This window comes from Macaca fascicularis, chromosome 18, assembly GCF_037993035.2.
Source record: "Macaca fascicularis isolate 582-1 chromosome 18, T2T-MFA8v1.1".
NCBI classification, from domain to species: Eukaryota; Metazoa; Chordata; class Mammalia; order Primates; family Cercopithecidae; genus Macaca; species Macaca fascicularis.
Window position 1 is genome coordinate 36,918,700 of NC_088392.1, and position 22,874 is coordinate 36,941,573.

General features: G+C 37.7%; 1 protein-coding gene across 8 annotated transcripts in view; it reads right to left on the minus strand.

Moving 5' to 3' along the window:
* The window catches only part of DCC (DCC netrin 1 receptor), a 1,206,733-nt gene that overhangs the window by 774,147 nt on the left and 409,712 nt on the right, over positions 1 to 22,874 (minus strand). For all 8 annotated transcript variants that reach the window (XM_005586668.5, XM_074022755.1, XM_074022754.1 and 5 more), the window contains exon 2: positions 20,382 to 20,702. In XM_005586668.5, the coding sequence (XP_005586725.3) occupies positions 20,382 to 20,702 (321 nt within the window). The remainder of the gene's footprint in view (positions 1 to 20,381; positions 20,703 to 22,874) is intronic.

A 22,874-nucleotide genomic window follows, 5' to 3' on the forward strand; every position in this document is an offset into this window, starting at 1 on the left:
GCTTCATGTACCATTCTGTGCATGCATCTGAGCTCAAGCACCCGTTCTAATGCTGGGGCACCCCAGGGCTCATCTTTGCTCAGATGACATTGAGTAAATCAGGCCCAGTGAGGCATGAATGTAAACTTCAGAGCATCTGAAAACTGCTTTCTGGAAAGAAAACCAGATTATTTCTTTAAAATGTAAAAAAATGAATGCCACTAATTTTCCCCCGTGGAGGCCCAATGGGAAGGAGGGACTAAGAACATTGTCCCATCTTCCTCAGCATGTCAGGAACCATGTATAGAAAATGCAATGATCTCTAGACCATGTGCCTTGAAGGATGGGGAAGGAAGATGAACCCTGAATCATTTAATACTCTGAATGTGAGATCACTATTAAAAGTCCTGACTTCTACATGCAGACTTTTATCTTTTCTAAGTCCAAGATTCCATGACTCACCAAGTCCTTGCTCTCTAGGCTGTCCCTGTACACTGATAACTAAAGTCTTTTGACTTTTCATTGGATTACTTCACTCCTAGATGAACAGAGAAGTCCTGGGCTCCAGTAATCATGAGCTTAACCCTCAGCTCCTTGGCTCTGCATTTCTGATGATTCCAGTTCAGTCACTGCCCATGACCCTGGTAGGACACTCAGACACTGTAATACTGTGCCCACTGTGAATACAACAGCAAAGATGACAGCTACGATTCCGACTGCTTTCAGGAAGCCTTCACTCTAGTGAGGAAGGCATGTGCTAAACAAATAATAATGAAATTATAATTGGCAATTGTTACGAAGGACATTGAGGGCATGGTATGTGGTAGTACTTAGCAGTGATACCTAAACACTCAACAGATAACTCAGAGAAAGAAACAGCAAAACAGCTCTAAAGAATGAATATGACAATGAGCTAAACCAAGGGCAGCTGTGTTTAGGATCGCCACGAAATTACTCCATAGTCCAAGACTTGATGTGGGAGGAAGTGAGACATGCTCAAGGAAGTGAAAAAAAATATGGCTGGAGCATTATGAAGAAATTGGCAGAAATGAAGTTGGTTGGGGAGGAAGGAGAGGAAAAGAGAGAGAAGGGATGGCAGGAGGAAGCTAGATTACATAGGGCTTTAAATTTCTTTTTTTTTTTTTTTTTAATTTATTTATTATTATTATACTTTAAGTTGTAGGGTACATGTGCATAACGTGCAGGTTTGTTACATATGTATACTTGTGCCATGTTGGTGTGCTGCACCCATCAACTTGTCATTTACATCAGGTATAACTCCCAATGCAATCCCTTCCCCCTCCCCCCTCCCCATGACAGGCCCCTGTGTGTGATGTTCCCCTTCCTGAGTCCAGGTGATCTCATTGTTCAGTTCCCACCTATGAGTGAGAACATGCGGTGTTTGGTTTTCTGTTCTTGTGATAGATTGCTAAGAATGATGGTTTCCAGCTGCATCCATGTCCCTACAAAGGACACAAACTCATCCTTTTTGATGGCTGCATAGTATTCCATGGTGTATATGTGCCACATTTTCTTAATCCAATCTGTCACTGATGGACATTTGGGTTGATTCCAAGTCTTTGCTATTGTGAATAGTGCTGCAATAAACATACGAGTGCATGTGTCTTTATAGCAGCATAATTTATAATCCTTTGGGTATATACCCAGTAATGGGATGGCTGGGTCATATGGTACATCTAGTTCTAGATCCTTGAGGAATCGCCATACTGTTTTCCATAATGGTTGAACTAGTTTACAATCCCACCAACAGTGTAAAAGTGTTCCTATTTCTCCACATCCTCTCCAGCACCTGTTGTTTCCTGACTTTTGAATGATGGCCATTCTAACTGGTGTGAGATGGTATCTCATTGTGGTTTTGATTTGCATTTCTCTGATGGCCAGTGATGATGAGCATTTTTTCATGTGTCTGTTGGCTGTATGAATGTCTTCTTTTGAGAAATGTCTGTTCATATCCTTTGCCCACTTTTTGATGGGGTTGTTTGTTTTTTTCTTGTAAATTTGTTTGAGTTCTTTGTAGGTTCTGGATATTAGCCCTTTGTCAGATGAGTAGATTGCAAAAATGTTCTCCCATTCTGTAGGTTGCCTGTTCACTCTGATGGTAGTTTCTTTTGCTGTGCAGAAGCTCTTTAGTTTAATGAGATCCCATTTGTCAATTTTGGCTTTTGCTGCCGTTGCTTTTGGTGTTTTAGACATGAAGTCTTTGCCCATGCCTATGTCCTGAATGGTACTACCTAGGTTTTCCTCTAGGATTTTTATGGTATTAGGTCTAACATTTAAGTCTCTAATCCATCTTGAATTAATTTTCGTATAAGGAGTAAGGAAAGGATCCAGTTTCAGCTTTCTACTTATGGCTAGCCAATTTTCCCACCACCATTTATTAAATAGGGAATCCTTTCCCCGTACTGGTACCAAAACAGAGATATAGACCAATGGAACAGAACAGAGTCCTCAGGGCTTTAAATTTCATGAAAGGTTTATATTTGATCCTAAAAGCAGTGGAAAATCATTCACCAACTTCAAATGGTTTAAAACACAACTGGTCTCTGTGTATGAAATATATTGTAAACCAATTAATAGACCGTTTTAACAGAAGCAGGCAAGAGATTATGGCAGTTTCTGTTTGGATGGTGTTAATAGACATGGAAACAAACACATTAAAAATGTTTTGAAAATACAGCCAACTGGTTATTGATAAAGGAACAAAGACTGTATTATGGTGAAAGACAGTTTTTTTTCAGCAAATGGTGCTGAAACAACTGGACATCAGCATGCAAAAGAAAAATAAAGAATCTAGACACAGACCTTACATATTTCACAAACTTAACTCAAAATGAATGACAGATGTAAATGTAAAATATGAAACTATAAAATTCCTGGAAGAAAACATAGAAGAAAGTCTAAATGATCTTGGGTATAGAGATGGCTTTTAGACAACTTTTGAGATACAGTAATGTGTAAAGGCACGATCCTCGAAAGAAATAATTGATAGACTGAATTGCATTAAAATTAAAAACGTCACCTCCAAGAAGGATACCATCAAGATACTGAAGACACAAGCTCCAGAATAGAAGAAAATATTTACAGAAGACATATCTGATAAAGGACTGTCAAACAAAATATACAAAAATTCTTAACACTCAGAAAAAAATGAATAATTCAATTTTAAAATGGGTAAAAGACCTGCACAGATATCTGACCAAAGAAGACATACAGGTGGCAAATAAGCACATGAAAAGATACTCCATATCATATGTCATTAGAAAGTGACAAATTAAAATAACAGTGAAATACTACCATGCATCTATTAGAATGACCAAGAGCCAGAACACTGACATCAAATGATGAAAATTATGTGGAGCAATGAACTGTCATTAATTGCTAGTGGAAATGCAAAATGGTACATCCACTTTGGAAGATAATTTGTCAGCCATGTAAAAATACAATGCAATTAAGTGGGAGTGAAATAATTCTCAATACATATCAGGAAGTGATGATTTTCTAGGATTCTCCTGAAATAACCTAGAACTGAAGACTTGCTACCATACCTTTTATTGAGGGAATTCCATTTTTTTCCTAGATAACCCATATATGATCCTTTTGGGAAGCCATAGTAGTTACCCAGGCCTCAAGACATTTTAAGGTCTGATACCAAATGGCCACAGATATTTTTCTCTTCTGTTGCTTCTTTGTTTATTTCTCCCTCACTCTTTTCTGTTCTAACTTTCTAAAAACTAATTCTTCAGGAGATTTAACTGTAGATATTCAAGGTGTAAAGAGGGTAGCTGTATTAATGAATAATATTGACTGAAAACCTCCCTATGCTAAATAATGATAGAAAGGTGGAAAATAAACCACATGCACACACACACACACGCACAGAAACACATGCAAAGAAGACTTAACAACAAACAAGTAAGATTAGAGTGAATGTTGTGACGCTTTAGAAAAAGGTCTTATGCCAGCCACAACATAATACAAATATTGAAATAAGCAGACTGGGGACTAAGAATTCTGCAATCCATCAGGGTCTTGTCATGGTATAGTATACCCCTGGGATAGCACAAAGTCTAGTCTGAAATGTTGAGGGCAGCGTAGCAGAGCTCTTTGCTTTCTACAGAAACTCTTTGTGAGTTTCAGTAATGAAAATCAGCAGCCCTGACCTGTGTTGACCTCATCTGTAGATTCTTCCCCCATTGGCGATCTACCATATGTAAGCCTTCTCCTTCCAATTTCTGAGGCACAGCAGACAAGTGAAAAAGTGTGAAAAAGTTACTCATTATAAACTGAAAAATGGATAAACTCATAATTTTTAAAACATATGAAACACATGTTCCCCAGGTAAGACCTTACACTCTAAATGTCAAGCCAGAGTGAATTCTTAAAGCTGAGTTATAAAGCTCTGAAAATAGAGTTTATAATGAAAATGCTGACAGGCTCTTGGAGCGACTGTAGTATAGAAAATTTAGTGTGTCACCTTGTTTTACAAGATTTTACTGGCATGGAAGAAAATTAAAACATTTAACATCTTTCACTTCACCAAATTGCTTTCCTCCTCCAAACTGTGGTGCCAATTGTAACGCTATTTCACTTGTAAACCTCCTTGTTATTGTCATTGTGCCTAACACACATTCTCAACTCAGCACTCACATTTTCTTTCCAAAGTACTGACATGCTTATTGGGGAGGCATTATCTGGTAATCTTATTCACATTTTCTGAAGGCATGTTAAGTTATAAGAGTTTTGTGGAGGAAAGGCTGAAATTATTTACATAACTACACAGGCAACATAAATAATGCTGATTATTAAAATATTTCCTAGAAAAACGGCTTTTAAAAAGCCCTTTTTTAAAGTGAAACATTTGTACTACAGGTATTTACACAAATTCAAGGGAAAAATAAGACTTGGGAAAAATGGCTTAGTGTTGGAAGAAACAAATTTAGACCTTCGGGCAAAATAGAGTAACTGCTTGCAGTTTTTGAACATAAGAAACCAACAAGCATAAAATGAGGGATAATTTTCTAAGTCAGTTATAAATAAAGAAGATTTGTATGAAAACATAGTTGTTAATTCAAGTCATCATAAGCGTGAGTCTCTTAACCCCATCATTTTTATATCTGTAATAACCATTTTCTTTCATGATATGTTAAAGGCTGCCTGGGGTAGCGAGCCAATAGGTAGTTTACATGCCTTACCAGAATATAATGAAATTGTCCCAAGGTTTGCTGACCCACAGAAAGTTCTTCAAAGCCATGACAAACTTTACTTCTGACTTTTGCTAAGTGAGCTTAAAGAGATGTGCTTCAATATCATCAAATATTAAAATCATGAATCCTGAGTATTATCCAACTATTTTCTAGCCCAGTCATTATTTTATTGATCCTGTTTACTTCAGGCAGAAGTATTGATCTTACCATATTGGTGCTAAGAACTTTAAAAAGACAAATATAATCTCATATGTTTGCATAGAGTCCACCTAGATGGGGAAGAACAAACCTCTGCATGGGAAACAGGCCAATACTCATAGAGCAGCAAAGACACAGAATATGTGTCCCCACATAGAAAAAGGCTTCTTCATGGGGCTTCTCCCTTCCTATTTGCTGCAAGGTACCTAGGGAATCTTTAATACTACCCTTATTTTCTGTTTTTCATAAAGCCTCACTTATTGAGCTTTTACTATTGATGGGGACAGGGAACAGAGAAATTCTAGGCAGAAGAGGGAGGGTCCCTGACAAAATCTCACCCTCAAGCAGAAAAGCCTGAAATCACGACCTAAAATGGGAACTTACATCCCTGTTTTCCTGCTCAAATGTTGCCTTTTCCTAAACCACTCATGGCCCCACCCTGTCTCATCATGTGCCTATGAAGACCCCAGACTCAGCCAGTAGAGGGGAGAAGCAGCCGGATGATTGGAGAGAAGTGGCTTGACTTCAGAGGAACAGCTTGATGGCATAACTTCAAAAAAGAATCCAGCCAGAGACAGCCAGACTTCAAGGGAAGATTCCTACCCTTCCCCTGCACTGTACCCTTTTCAGCTTCTCTTCCCACTGAGAGCCACTTTCATAGGCAATAAAATCCCCCACGTTTACTATCCTTCAATTCATTCATGCAACCTCTTTTCTCCTGCATGCTGGACAAGAGTTTGGGAGCCATGAGTGCGGATACAGAAGGCTGTCACACTGGCTCTTTGCCCTTGTTGGCGGAGGGTAGCCATGGACCCACTGAGCTGTTAACACTTAAGCTGTCTGCAGATGGCAGAGCTAAAAGCACTGTAACATGCCCTCTGGGGCTTCGGGAATGGCAGGCACCCCACCTGGATGCTGCCATGGGGCCTGCACAGAGTTCGGTCCTGCTGGCACCCAAAAGTGTTTGCTCTGGCTCCTGTACCTGCTCTCCTGTGCACTCCCTCCTGTGAAGGGTGTGCAGCAGGTCTGAGTGATTGGAGTTTGATCCTGTTGGCACCACAATGGCCAGCTGGTTCCAGCCCTTGTGCATTCCAGTTCCTGACTTGTTCACTTGTGCGCTCCCTCCACAAGGAGTTGAGAGCGGTGGGCTGAGGAAAGCAAGCATCCCTGTTGCAAGTCCCATGAAGGGGTCAGGGAAATGTCCTGCTTCACTATGTTTTAGGTCCTCTGTTCAGCATTATTTGGTAATCTTCATAATAACCTTAGAAGGTAGACACTATCTCATAGCTGTATTTAATACATGAAAAAACTAGGCCCAGAATATTTCCACAGTTGTCCCAACTTTACAGAACTAGTGAATGGCCAAGAGATAGATTCTGAGGCTGACTGACCCTGAAGCCTGTGCCTCTAACCACGGTGTTACCCCATACAACTAACAAGGTTCTGTGGAGTCTCACTGCCTAGGGAAGCTAAGACAAATGTAACACGGTCTGTGTCTTTATGAGATCTTTGGCCAGGGGAGGAGTCGTGTTTGTCTAGGAGTCTTGTAAGGACACAGTGTAATATGCTCCATGCGATGACAGAGGGAAGGATAGATTATGGTGGGCACAAAGAAGATGGAGCCTCACCTAGTCTAGGGGGCCAATTAAAGATTCCTGAAGGTGGGTTGCAAGAACTGAGTCTGAGGAAAAAAAAAGGCAAGAGCTAGCATGATGTATGAGAGAATAAGGCATATAGAATAAAGGGTGCAAAGCCATGGCACCAGAATGCACATTTATCAAACCGCTGTAAAACATGAAGAAATCAGTATGGATTTGGTTACAAAGGAAGCTAGAGTCTGGGTGCAGTGGCTTATGCCTATAATCCTAGCACTTTGGGAGACCAAGGCAGGAGGATCACTTGAGGTCAGGAGCTCAAAACCAGCCTGGCCAACATGGTGACCCTTTTAGTCTCTACTAAAAATCCAAAAAAAAAAAAAAAAAAAAAAAAAAAATTAGCCACGTGTAGTAGCACATGCCTGTAATCCTAGCTACTCGGGTGGCCGAGGCGGGAGAATCGCTTGGTTTGAACCCAGAAGGCAGAGGTTGCAGTGAGCTGAGATCACACCACTGCACTCCAGCCTGGGCAACATGAGCAAGACTCCAACTCAAAAAAATAAAAAAATAAAGAGGCTACAGGTACAGGCAGGACTAAGATCCTAAAAGACATTTAGGCCACTGGAAACAGTTATCATTCTTCTATGGTATGCTGATGTGACTCAATGGCATCTGACATTATATACAGAGCCTGAAACATTTTTGTTTTGGACCTGAGAGGAATCCCGGGATAGTTCATGGAGTGATATCTACTAGAAACTTCTTTTTACAGACAGCAGAAGAGACACAAATCCATACATGGAGAATTGTCTTAGACTATTTGTATTACTATAAAGGAATATCTGAGGTTGGATAACGTATAAAGAAAAAACGTTCACTTGGCTTACGGTTTTGAAAGCTGTGCAAGAAACATGGTGCCAACATCTACTTCTGATAAGGGCCTCAAGCTGCTTCCATTTGCGGCAGAAGGTGAAGGGAAGCCAGCAAGTACAGAGATCACATGATAACAGAGGAAGCAAGAGGGAGGAGACACCAGGCTCTTTTTAACAACCAGCTCTCCTGGCAACTAATAAAGCAAGAGCTCATTTATTATGACAGAAATCCACTGTCATAACACAAACACCTCCCATTAGGCCCCATCTTCAACATGTGGACCAAATTTCAACATGTGGTTGGAGGGCATGAATGTCTAAACCATAGTCAAAAATCCAGGACATGGATAAGATGCATTCCTCCAGGTTTCCATGTATAAGGTTCTCTCTGGCAAATGCCTATGGCTGTTCATTAACAGTGTCAACTCATCACTACTCTTATCAGAGTAGGAAGTAGGCTTCAATGATACTTATAAGTTAAGAAGAAGCCAGCTCTATTTGCTCAGTCAACAGCAGTAAAACAAATCCTGGCTTACAATGTTTAGGTCCAGGCTAATAAAATGCTCTTGAATATACCAGTTTCTATCAAAATGTTCATACCCTTTGATTAAGTGATTACATCACTAGGTAAGAAGAAGACGTGTCAAAGGTATGTACAGAAGAGCATTTACTAAATACAAGAATATTCATTCATATATTATTAGCAAAAGCAAAAATTTGGGAACAAATAGAATAGCTTTCAATATATGAATCATAAACCGTGAAATATTCTGCAGGAATTAAAAAGCATGAGACTGATATGTAAGAACAAATATAGAAAGATATCCAAGATATATCATTAAGTGAAAAAACAAGCCACAGGATAATCAGATAATCTCATTTATGTTAAATAGCAAAGACAGAAAGTAGGTGTTTTCCAGAGCAGGAGGAGAAGGGGAAATAGGAGTGATGAAAATGCTATGGAATTAGATAGTGGTGATGGTTGCACAATTTTATGAATATTCTAATAGTGACTGGATTATATACTTTTAAAGGGTAAATGTTATGGTATATAAACTATTTTCCAATAAAAACAAATAAACAAATCCCAGATACTCACAATGTGTATACTGAGGTGGAAGAGAACATTTATTTTATCTGCAATTACATATTTCAAACCTGGCCACTCCTGGACTGGGACATAACTGGAAAGAACTTCAGAAAAATAGCCACAAGTTTGGCTCATGGAATGCCCAATGCACTATGGGACCCAAAGGATGCTCCTGGAACCTGTGCCTTCTGCGTCATAAAAATGCTAATTATTTTTTATGTCATGTTTCAGCCTTTGGAGATGAATTCCTTGGCAAAAGGGACCACAAAAGTCCAACTCAATAAAACCAACCAGCACTGAAATTTAATGTTGAAGCTATATAGGCTTTATTAATCTTTAACACACTTTCTTAAATAGGCTTCTAGTTGGTGAAGTGTTCCAGGTAAAATCTTAGTAAATGAACCTGATGAGCAGCCTGTTTTAAGGGTGGTAAAGCCTCAGGGTTACAATGAAACTGATTTTTTAAAGCAGCTTTTAAAAATGTGTATTAAAAAAACAAGGATTATAAATCAACAAGCAGATTTTATGACCGTGGTGTTCATCAGTAGACTGAAGACACAGAGGCTTATCTAGGAAGAGCCATCTAAATGGAAAGGTGTGTGAATGTGTCTATGTACTGTGTTTATCTTTAAATATCTCTGGGTAACCTGAGTTAATATAAATAGTGGATATAAAGAGTGTACATTCATTCCTTTAGAGATCATCATGGGAAATATGCAGATGCGATAGAATACAGATCCTCTCACACAAACTATATCCCACATATATAACTATCTTTTTTTAAAGTTGTGATCTCACTGTGTTGCCCAGGCTGGAGTGTAGTGGTGCAATCATAAATCATTGCAGCCTCGAACTCCTGGGCTCAAGCAACCTCCCACTTCAACCTCCTAAGTAGCTAGGACTGCAGGCATGTACTACCATACCTGGCTAATTTTTAAATCTTATGTAGAAACAGGACCTTGCTATGTTGCTCAGACTGGTCTCAAACTCCTGTCTTTAAGTGATCCTCCTGCTTCAGCCTCCCAAAGTGTTGGGATTACAGGCATGAGCTGCCACTCCCAGTCCCAGATATACTGAGACCTATCGAAGTATTTTCTTAAATTTTTGTTTAAAAAAAAATTTTTTTTTTTTTTTTGATATAGGGTCTCACTCTGTCACTCAGGCTGCAGTGCAGTGGCACACTCACATCTTACATCAGTCTTAACCTCCTAGGCTCAAGTGATCCTTCTGCCTCAGCCTCCCAAGTAGCTGGGACTACAGCCATGCACCACCACAGCCAGGTAATTTTTTACTTTTTTGTAGAGACAGGGGTCTCACTATGTTGCCCACACTGATCTTGAATTCCTGAGCTCAAGCAATCCTGCCACCTCAGCCTCCCAAATGTTGGGATTACAGGCGTGAGCCACCATATCCAGCCTATCAAACTATTTAAATGTAACTTTTCTCTGACACATGCTCATTGGGATTCTGAAGGTAGACATGCTACTCTGAGAAACCAAACTTTGAGGCTTAACTCCCCTCCAGAAATTAGAACCCCATAGCTCCATCTGGTCCAATTAGAGATACCTGAGTTACATTTCACAATAAGCGCTAGTTAAGAACCTGTGATAAATTCTGTGTACCTAAGAGCTGCTCCTCAGTTGCTGTGTTTTCAAACAAGGCTTTTCAACAGAAGTGCTTTGACCTTTGAGGCTAAGGCTCTGTCTTTTAACAGGAAACTTCCAAAGTACTCTGGGCTAGATCACTAAGAGTCACAGGTGTGTGTGTGTGTGCACGTGTGTGTGTGTTTGTTCATTCCCAGTATAACATAGAATGAAGAGATAAATTTGGAAATTTGGGACCTACTCTCGTTATTGAATTTCTATCAAAAATATTTATCATTGTTGTTTTATTATTATTGTTTTATGTTAACTTCGTGATTCAAGGTCCAAAACAACTTATTTGTTAGGTCAAAAATATGTCACTCATTCATGAATCCAAATGGCCCTTTCTGATTTATTCTAACTCTTACGTCTACCAAATAATAGGCAAATTTAGCAGTGATATGTGTAATGACTGACATGATTTGACTGTGTCCTAACCCAAATCTCGTCTAGAATTCCCATGTGTTGTGGGAGGGACCCTGTGGGAGGTAATTGAATCATGAAGGCAGGTCTTTCCCATACTGTTCCCATGATAGTGAATAACTCTCACAAGATCTGATAGTTTTAAAAAGGGGAGTTACCCTGCACAAGCTCTCTCTTTGCCTGACACCATCCGTGTAAGATGTGACTTGCTCCTCCTTCCGCCATGATTGTGAGGCCTCCCCAGCTATGTAGAACTGTTTTAAACCTCTTTTTCTTCCCAGTCTGTGGTATGTCTTTATCAGCAATATGAAAACGGACTAATATAATGACCAATGTATTAGACTGCTTATTATAGGGTATATAGAAATATATTATAAATATAAAGACTGTTAACAATAACTTTTTACAGGGAGATAAGTAATTGTGTTTACTAACTGTATTCATTACTTTCATCTATATATACTGCTTATGACAGTACAAGTTTAAGAAGGTTGAGGTACCATACACTGAGATTTTCCATTATTTCCTCTAATTAATTTACTTGGCTTCCAGGACACATTCTAGGTTATAATGTCTCTTTACTTTGTAGAAAAACTTTGTATCTAATATTAATATCTTAACTCAAGTATTTTTGTATACAATTATTGAGTTTAAATAATATATTTTACCATACACATAAAAATATAATAGGAAAAAAATCAGTACCAGAAATAGGTTCTTAAAGTTATTATCCATCATTATTTCATCGGAATTGTACAACTGTGCTATCTAATGTAATGCTACAATTATTCTACTTAATGATAGGATGCAGGACATGCTACACCAAAATGTGGTGGTTTGGAGGTCACTCTCTGACTATCTCCCACCTTTCTATGTGAGAGCTATCCATAACAGAAACTCTCATGTGAGAGGAGTCCTGCCCCATAGCCAGGGGAAGTGATATGGTCTGGTTCTGTGTCCCCACCCAAATCTCATCTTGAATTGTAACCCAAATTGTAATCCCCACATGTTGTGGGAGGGACCTCATGGGAGGTGACTGAACCATGGGGGTCATTCCCCCATGCTGTTCCATGATACTAAGTTCTCATGAGATCTGATGGTTTTGTGAGTGGCTTTCCCCCTCTTCACTCTGCACTTCTCTCATTCTTCTCCTTCCTGCTGTCATGTGAAGAAGGACAAGTTCGCTTCCCTTTCCACCATGATTGTAAGTTTTCTGAGGCTTCCCTGCCCTGCAGAACTGTGAGTCAATTAAACCTCTTTCCTTTATAAACTACCCAGTCTTGGGCAGTTCTTTATAGCAGTGTGAGAACACACTAATACAGGAAGGAATATCCTACAGAGATGCAGACAATTGTTTGAACAACCAGACCTTACTCGGTTCCCCCCAATTTATTTCCATTTATCTATGCTCTCTGTCCAATCATGTTTTTCCACAATTCTCCACTTCTCTTGTAAGACTTAGCATAAAAATATAAAGCTTTCCCTAGGTCTTTGGGTCTTCATTTCTGCAAGTTACTTGTGTATAACTTTGTTTAAATAAATTTGTTATGCTTTTTTCTTGTAAATCTGTGTTTTGTTAAACAGATTAGCAAGGTTAATAGTGTAATATATTTTCCTTGTGATGTAAAGGAAAAGATATTACATTATTTTCTCTCACATTACTATGATTTGAATCTTTTTTATCTTGACATTTTTCAAGAAACTTGAATTTTTATATTCCAAAAACGTTTTCTAAAATTCAAAAGAGTTTTTGGTTACTGAGTTGTGTTAGATGTTTCTCGTGCATTTTCATTACAGTACCAGCAAAAATCAAACTGTAGATAGCTTAAGAGTTGAATAAAAGAACAGAGCTCTTAAGATACTGATTAAATTTAGAATGAATAATTAGCTATTTCTATTGTCACATGAATTAGAATTCATAACAAAGAAAAGGAAATGAAAGGTTGGAATTTTTTTTAGGTTATTTTGTTGATGTTTCTACTATAAAAAGCCTTGTCAAGTTCTCTATTGTAAATTTTATAATGTAGAAGATGTCTTTTCACTCTGCATATTTTTCAGGATTATATTTCTATTTTAATTGTATTGCAAAGTTAATTGACTTAGGAAGAAGGCAACTAAAACCTTACTCTCTAAAATGCAATTATTTAAGTTGAGGGTGTGGGGGCTGTGTGATGGAATAGGCATTGGGGAAATATTAGTGATGACTGTATCTCAGTTTGATTTAGCAATAAAATTAAAGAAAAATGATAAGATTAGTAAACATACAGCAGTTACTTATAAGACCACATTTACTTCTTATTTTTTCTTTCTCTCATGCTTTAACTACAAAACAATAGGAACATTTAGCTAAATGAAGATCATTAAGTCATTAAGAATTATGGAGTCAGAGCAATTTAATTTTCTGCTTATTATTTGAAAATAAATAATATCTCTATAAATGTAAAATGGAAAGCTCTGCGCTGTAACCGAACCTTCCCAAATAGAATTCTGAACGTATTCAAGGGCCCTGGGATACATTTTCCAAACTGCTACACAGGATGAAGTTGACCTTCTAGGCAAAATTCTTATATTTGCTCCTGTAGAGAGAAGGAATATGAACATTTTTCTTGCTGTTTCCTTTATATAACATTTGAGTGACCTGAGGCAATGTGGTTTATTCTTCCTTCTCTTCAGTTAAGGTTTTTTTTCAGCTTCTTTTAAGTAAGAACATAAAGATCAGGTTATCATTTCACAAAATGCTTCATTCTAGCTTCTCTAACCATAATATACTTTCACTAATTATTTCATAACTCATTTAAATGGGAGGCATTCTAGAAAAGAATTCACTGAAACAACTCCTCAAGTAACTAATTATTTTTTTAAAACACAGGGGAATTTTAATTATAATGCCGGTGTTATTTAAAAGCGGAGTGTGACAATTTGCATCTTGAACATCTATTGTAATAGGAAAGAAAAAATATGTCCCTGAATGAAATAATAACTCAAGTAAATGCAATTTAGTTGGCCTTTTATTTTCTTGATTTTTAAGAAGCAGGAAAAAAAATATGGAAACTTGGCCTGAATTGTAAAACCACATAGAAAGATAAAAGATCACCAAATTGTGTTCCTAGAAGACCATTATTTATGAGCTTATTTTAAAAATTATATGCTGTCTGTTTTTCTGACACAGATTTGTCATGTGTCACTATTGAATGTATAGCTATGATAGCAAAATCTTCTCATCTTAGAAGAAAACATCTAAATCATAGTGTTTCCCAAAAGGAGTTGACATTTTCAAGGCACTAAATGGATAAATCGATTTTCATTATTATTATCATTATTACCATTATTGTTATCTTCTTTAATTTGTATTGTGGAGAATTTCATTGATTAAAAATAAATGACTGATTACATAAGAAATTGTTTACAGAGTTCTGAAATATAGTCCTTAGATTGAGAAGCAAAGTGATAAGGGAATAAGTGTGCATCTGGATTTAGACTAAGTCCCAGTCTCTGGCCATAGAGCTCTTAGCTTTTTCCAGTAAGTTCTTAACCTGTCAATTTGGGTATTTATCTCACAGACTGTTTCCGAGCATTACCAGGTACTGTATACAGATTCACTTTCTGAAGCAGAAACTGCTATAAAAAGCAAGTCAGTGGTTTTAATACTAAGATATAAATGTTCAAAAATTAACAAAGACAAATCTACCTGGACACAAATACACTAATACACTATAATGTATCCAGCAGTCAGCATTGCTTTACCCTTGGAGGAGCCTGTCCTACGCCATCCCCAGAAGTATAAATGCAAACAGAAGTACCAGTTAGGCTCCAACTGTGCTCCTCAGAGCGTGCAGGGCAAGTCAGTGGACAAGGAGCTGTGTGGGCGGGTAGGTGTGGGGATGGGTGGACAGGTGGTCATGGTTGTATTAAAAAACAAAATAAAATGGGATGTTTATGCTTATTCATAGGAAATCTGTTGTTATCTAGTCTTCTTACATATTGGAGTTAATCCCTCATCCCCAGGAGGGTACCAGTTGTGTTAAACTCCAAGTTGAGACCAAGTGAACTCCCATGAACCAGCTTCAGTGAATCTTTTTCAGTTGGAAAGTCATTAAAAAAGGTAGAGGGGAGTGCTCTGCACCTGTTTCTGAAATGATTGCAAGGTTGCTCAATCTCAAACGCCTGCTCTGGTCAGTACAAACTGTATTGATTACATTAACATAATAGTAGATCCACTGGTCAAAAATGAATCCTTTATTCCAAGGGATTTGGTCACTGCTTGCCAAAAAATCTCCATAGATTTAACTTTTTGAAAACTCAATTCAGGCTTGCCAGTTTGTATTCACAGATTGCAAAGGCAGATATCTGATCCAAGATTACAATATGTATGTCTTAGGATTTGTTGCCTATTTTTCATCACCCTGAAAAAACATATTTTGCATCATTACATGGGAATATTGAAAGTTGTTCATTCCTAATAATACTTATTAAAATAACGCAATAATAATCATTGTTAGGTCTCTTTATACTACGGCTGTCATTGAATAAGAATCTACTCTGCACTAGAGCTTTACATCCTACATGTTGTTTGAAAATTACCACAGTCTTGGGAGGTAGGTTATTATTATGTCTGCTGAACAGAAGAAAATCCAGAGGCTCAGATATCTGGGAACATCTAGAGTGGGGAGGATGTGCTTGGCCAGATGCAAGTTCATTTTCACGGTAAAGGTTAGGGAAGGAATGAAGAAATGCTCATGCTTTTTCCTTTTTAAGTGGCACTTGAATATTCCCAAACAGTCAATTTTCTAATCACAAAGTTTTCAATAGTTAATTAATTTGTATATTATTGATACATAAAGCAAATTATTCCAACTCAGTTTATCAAGAGTATGTTTATGTATGCACATATATGGGTGAGTTTAATCTGCAGAAATCCAGTGAAGCAGGAGGAGAAATAGAAGGGAGACAAGAGAAGGAGAGGTAGACAGGAGGATGGCAACAGCGGAAAGTTCTCTTTATATGGTATAAAGCCCCGTGACTTCATTGGTAAGGCAAATGTCTACTATTAACATGACATACTTTGCTAGACACATAGCAGAGAGGATGGTAGGAAAGCATCATAGATAAGTTCAGTGCTGCTTCCCTTCTTCAGCTGTTCTCAATCTAAAGGACTAAATAGAAGTATACATGGCACAGAAACACTGCAGCATTTTAGATTAGAGCTAATTGGATAAAAATAAAATTCCCAAATTTCAGTCAGTGTGATGAAGTTGCTTTCAAATGGAGATTTAATAGCCCAGGCATTCTTTACTGATAGAACTCAAAATGAGTAGAAATACTGATAGTCAGTAGCCTGTTACATTGCAATTTTTAACAAAATGCTGGATGGAATGATACTTCTTCGTTTATCTTTCCTACTCTCCTTCCCTCTCCAGCCAAGTGTGCACTCAAGTCTTAAAGAGCACTTGAGAAGCTCCTAGAAAATAGGATGAATGGTGCATGGCAAGATCATTGTGTAAAATATGCTGACTGATTAAAGACAGATTTCATTTGCTATACTTCTTTTTATCAAAAGACACTTTGAGAAAGCAAAAATGGAAGAGGGACATTATTTAATATGGGCTCTATACAGCACCTGAGAGTACAAAACATTTTTTTTGTTCTGTTTTACCCAAGCAAAGCCTACTGTTACCATTTAGTGGTGACTGGTTTTTTGACTGCTAATGCTTTAAAAATGAGATTAAATCAGGTCCATGGTCTTTATTACTAGGAAGATATATGCCCCTTGTGAATTCTAGTGGTTTGGCAATCTTAACCTCAGCAGACATAACATTAATGTATTCTGTGTTGCCAAACAGCATGGTTTAAAATGCTGTGAACAGCCTTATTGCTTTGAAATGATACAATCTAATATGAGATTGTAACTCAGTGACTGAATCCATGCACCTATCCTTGTACAGAATACTAAAGACCAAGCCACTGTATATTAATATCTCACAGAGAAGGAATTGTTCTTCAGTTCACTACTGAAAGACAGAACATGTGAACGTGAATGTAGATTGCACGAAGACTGAAACTGCAACATAACATGAATGCAGTTAATGAAAGGCCATTTTCATTAACAGTGCATAGGCAACTGCCTTTTGTAATAAGGCATCAAATACTAGCCTGCTTCATTCAAATCAGTAGACCTTCTTTAGCCTTGTGGACAACTGATGGGTAGGATTTATGAGGGCAGAAATTCTCTAGTGACTGAAAGTCAAATTGTCCCCTTTCCACTTTATTTGGAGCATTCTGAGAAAGCTGCTTTTGCCAAATCTGCAGCATTTATTCCACTTGTTTCTCCTAATCAATCATAATTAACATTAACATTCAGTTCTCTCTACACTTTATGCTCATCAATCAAATTTCAGACACCCATCACTCCAAGGTTCCAGTTACTTTATAGCCTTGATTTTCATGATCAGGATGTCACCTGGCCTGTCTCCTGAGTAGAGGGGGTGTTCTGCATCTGCACCTCAGTCTATCATTGCTAAAGCAGACCAGGGACACCTCGAGGTAGAGTGATCCACTGTCCTGGTTTTACCTGGCACTCAAGTGGCTTCCCAGGATACAGGACTTTCAAGTGCAAAAATCAGGTCAGTCCAAAGAAAAGCAGAATGGCTAGCCAGTCCACCTCTAGGTAAAATCTGGCTTAACTGACTATGGAAAACTTTGCCTTCATCAGTTTGGGTGGCTTTCACAAAGTATCATGTACTGGGTAGCCTGTAAACAACAGACATTGATTTTTCAAAGTTCTGGAGGCTGGAAACCTAAGATTAGGGTGCCAGCATGACTGGTTTCTGATGAGGGTCCTCTTCTGGGTTGCAGATTACAGATGTCTCATTGCATCCTTACATGGTGAAAGGAGCAGGGGTATTCTGTGGTTCCTTTTATAAGGGCACTAATCACATTCATGAGGACTCCACCCTCATGATCTAATTATCTCTCAAAGTCTCCACCTCCCAATACGATCACATTGGGGGTTAGAATTTCAATATACACATTTTAGGGAGACAAAACATTCAGTCTGCAGAGTTCTTAGTAGAGAAAAGAAGCTACAGAAGAGTAATTTGAAGCTAGATATGGGGATTAACCACATTTCTATGAGATGTAATTCTTCACAGCACCGCCTGACAAAATCACCTCTTTCAGATTGAACTTTCTCAAACCCTCACTAGGAGAGTGCATGAGGGAGTGGTGGTTCTGCCCAATTGTCCTGTTATTGATGAAAATGAGTTATCATTCTGATCAGTCTTCCAAGATGAGACTAGACTAAGTAGGGCCTGGGAAAGAAAGCCTACCACAAATGACTAAACAGCCTATGATTCAATTTTGTTTTTACTGAGAACTAAAGATTACGTTGAAAGCAGCCCTTCAAATCTGCTTACCCATTCATAACTTAAATTTATTTCAAGTTGGATCTGCTTACCTTGCTTTATGGTCAATACAAAAGTTAAAAAAAAAAAAAAAAAAAAAAAAAACACCAGGTTTTGGTGAAATCATTATAGTAACAAGCGAAAAAACTGATTCTTCTCTTTGCAGGTCTAACATTTCAGGGGCCAACAGAAATAATTATGAGCTGCCTTCTAACCAGAAGAGTGGGGCAGAAATAGCAATATCATGGATTCCAGAATGGTCAGTACCATTTTTTCAGGGTCTACATGACTTCAGTGTATCCAGGTGAAAACAAAAACTGTTCATATTATTACTCAGCTATTGAGCCAACATGTTACCAAGTATTAAGAAATTTGGAAGCACTGGAAGCAATTTTTATTTCTCACTTGAGATGTATATGTTGTAGGCCATGCCACTATAATTAAAATAAAATTTACTCTTCTTAAGGCACAACAACGAAAAAATTGACTCTGCAAAAGTTTCGCATTTAATGAAGCTGTAAAGTAGAATTAGAAAATTATTTTTTTCTAATATTTTTCTATTAAGAAGTCCTCCCTTAGATATAAGTAGTAAGTCAACTTGAAAGTTTTGTTTAAAAAAAATATCATAACATTATGCAGCCAGTTCAGGTCCTATGACTGTTTTCTAAGCTAATTTAAGGAGAAAGGTTCGTCAAAACCATGAGAGAATAAACATGAATCTTTTTTCATCTTTCCTTTTTCTTAAAAGTGTGCATTGTTGGTGAAAATGTAAATTAGACAGCCATTATGAAAAATGGTTATGTAGCTTTCTCAAAAAACTAGAATTAGAATTACCATATGATACACCAATCCCACTTATGGGTATATATCCAAAGGAATTGAAATGAGGGTGTATAAGAGATATCTATACTTCGTGTTAATTGCAGCATTATTCACAAGAGCCAAGATGTGGAATCAATCATGAATGGGTGAATGGGTAAAGAAAATATTTTTTATATATATATGTGTGTGTGTGTGTATGATAATATATATACATACATACAATGGAATACTATTCAGCCTTAAAAAAGAGTAAATCCTGTTATTTGTGATAACATAGATGAACCGACAGGATATTATGCTAAGGGAAACATGCCAGGCACTGAAAGAAAAATACTGCATGGGCCGGGCGCGGTGGCTCAAGCCTGTAATCCCAGCACTTTGGGAGGCCGAGACGGGCGGATCACAAGGTCAGGAGATCGAGACCAGCCTGGCTAATACGGTGAAACCCCGTCTCTACTAAAAAATACAAAAAACTAGCCGGGTGAGGTGGCGGGCGCCTGTAGTCCCAGCTACTCGGGAGGCTGAGGCAGGAGAATGGCGTAGACCCGGGAGGCGGAGCTTGCAGTGAGCTGAGATGCGGCCACTGCACTCCAGCCTGGGCGACAGAGCGAGACTCCGTCTCAAAAAAAAAAAAAAAAAAAAAAAAAAAAAGAAAAATACTGCATGATCTCACTTACAGGTAGAATCTATTATAAAAAAGACAGACTCATAGAACTAGAGAGCAGAATGGTTACCAAAGGCTTGGGAAGATGGGGCGTGGTAAGGAATGGAAATTGTTTGTCAAAGGGCACAAGGTTTCAGTTAGAGAGAAGAAATAAGCTTTTAATATCTATTGCACAACGTAGTATACATCAAAATTGCTAAAAGAGTAGACTTAAAATGCTCTCACCACAGAAAAGAGGTAAGTATGTGGTGACAGATATGTTAATTTGCTTGATATAATCACTCCACGATGGATACATACATCAAAACATGACATTGTACTTCATAAAAATATATAATTATTTGTCAATTTAAAATTTAAAACATTTAAAAAATGTACATTATTTCTACAAAAATTATTTTCTTATCCCCAAAAAAGAATAAGAAGAAGAGAGGAAGGAGGAGGAGGAAGAGAAGGAAGAATCCACTTACCTGCTACTGCAACTTTTGCTGTCCGACTAATAATTGAGCCAGAATCTCCTAAAGATGCCTCACATTGGTAAAGTCCCTCATCTGGCTTGTGGTGTCTGGAATGAAGTATGTTTTGTATCAACAGAGACCCATTTGAAAGTTGCTGCTTCCTTTCGTCCATTCCCAAGGCTAGATGGATGCCATCTTTCTTCCACTTGATCACTGGAACTCCTCGGTCAGACTCTGCAGAGCAGTCGAGGAGGACATTTCCTCCCCGCATTGTGACGGCATCAGAAGGTTCTGAGAGGAAGCGCAGTGCTGTGAAAGCTTTAATTTGAAAACCTGGAACAAGAGAGCAAAGGGAAATATGTTCATGTATTCAAATAAATCTCAGGCTTAGATTCCCTTTCTTTTCTTTACAAAGCTTTTCACAAAAGCTGAGGGCTTTGAAAAATGTCCCAAAATAAATAAAAACTAAAATCAAGGATATTATGTTAAATAAGTAAAAAAGTACCCAGTCGAGGTAACGGCAATTAAGAAAACAATTGGTTCCAAAATTTAATACTATGAGAAATTGCAAATTCATATAAATCCTGGCATGCTTATTACCACCTATCAGTCAGTACATGAAAATTTAAGCAGAAAAAACTAATATTTTCCAAATAAAACTAGATATTTTAAAGTAGCAATAGTTACTAGTGTGGTAGCTAAGATTTTGGGGGAGACTATTTCTATCTCTGCATTCTGATTATGGCATCCATTGAAACTTTTAAAATATCCAATCAGATACAGTGTTCTGTAAGAATAAAAGTCAACTCTGAACAGCATGGGTAAAGTTCTTTAGGACAAAGCTCAGCTGGGTTTTAAAATAGGTAAATCCCACTGGCAGAAGCAAGTCAATAAAGTCACTACCTAAAATCACAAATCCCTGAAGGGTCTTAATTTTCATCCAAATGTTTCTCATGGACTTGGAAATCTAAATAAATATAACAGTTGAAATTTTTTCATAAACATAAATGAACATAAATAATCAACGAGGTAAGAGAAAGTCATTTAAGAATCTTGAGGGGAGGGAGCAAGTATAATTAGTTAAAGTATATTGTTATCGAAGCTGGCAGCATAGCATTTGACAGAATACTCACATGATGAGTCAAAGACCTTGACAAGGTTTCAGGAGGTCATTGGCTCCACCATTTGCTCAGACAGGTGTATGCTTAAATCATTCAAGTCAAATTACTTTCAATTTCATTTTGCACAATCTTAGAGGCTAGAGATTCTACAATGTCCCTTGGTATCTTGTTTTCAATATTTAATCATTTAAAGAGTCTAACTGAATTTTCTTGCTGATGTTTAATCCCATTTTCTTCTGAAACACCTTGTGTGAAAATGCATAAGAGATGGACATTTTCTTTAAGATCCCTTTATTTGTTTGAAACAGCATTTCATTTCTTTAAAAATACCACCTAAATTATGTTTTAGTCTTCTTTTTTTTTTTTTTTTTTTCCAGCATAGCAACCTCGACTTCATTAGCTTCCTTAATTTTTCTGTAATGGGAACACTTTTAGTTGTACTTCGTAAAATCATTCCATTCTTCTGTCATTTAAAAGGCAAGCATCTAAATTGCAGGTAATCCATATTCTCATAAGGGATTAGCTCATACTCTTCTGATGGACAGAAACTATTTCTATCTTTGTACACCCTATTTTCCAGTGAAGAGAAGGCAGAACAGCTTCTCACAGTTTCTCCCTGGTTTTATTTGCTTCATTCCTGCATACTCAATTTTTCTAAAACTTATGTTTGAAGTCTGTTATTTTGCCAAATGATGTCTTGTGTCATTCACTGTCATATACTCATTCCTTTCACCTTGGCCACTAACTCAGAAAGCATCTGGAACTTAGTTTGAATTAATATAAATTGTAAAATAATGGTGAGCACATAACTCTACTGTAGATATTGAGGAACATCCCAGATGACAGCAGGCTGGTGTCTTTATTTTCAAATAAGCTCCTTCTCCCCACAGATCCTTTTGGCATAGCCAACCCAATTATAGTACATCCTGTTCTTCTAGTGGGAAATATGTTGAATGGGGTGTCCGGATATCTAGCCTTAGGTCTTGGCTTTGTCACTTCAAAATTCATGACTCAGAAAGGTCTTTTAAGTCCTCAGAAACTCAGTTCCCTCATCTGCAAAAATTAAGAAGTTGAACTAGATGATCTCTAAGTTCAATATCTAGTGTGGAGGCTTTCATAACAAGATTGGGTGAGAGCATCTGTCAAATGAGCCTTGCTCTAAGCTTGCTGAATCAATGCAGACTGATTTTGCGGAAAATACCTTTCCCATGTCTACATGATCTCTTCCTCTACCAGAAAAGAATCACAAGCTAGCAAATCTGGCCTGAGAAACACTAAAGATGAGACAGCAGAAAGAAGTTCTAATGTCCTTGAATGCCAAGATATTTCACTAGAGTAATACCCACAATTTCCATACAAGTAGCATTAATAAAGAAGAAATAAA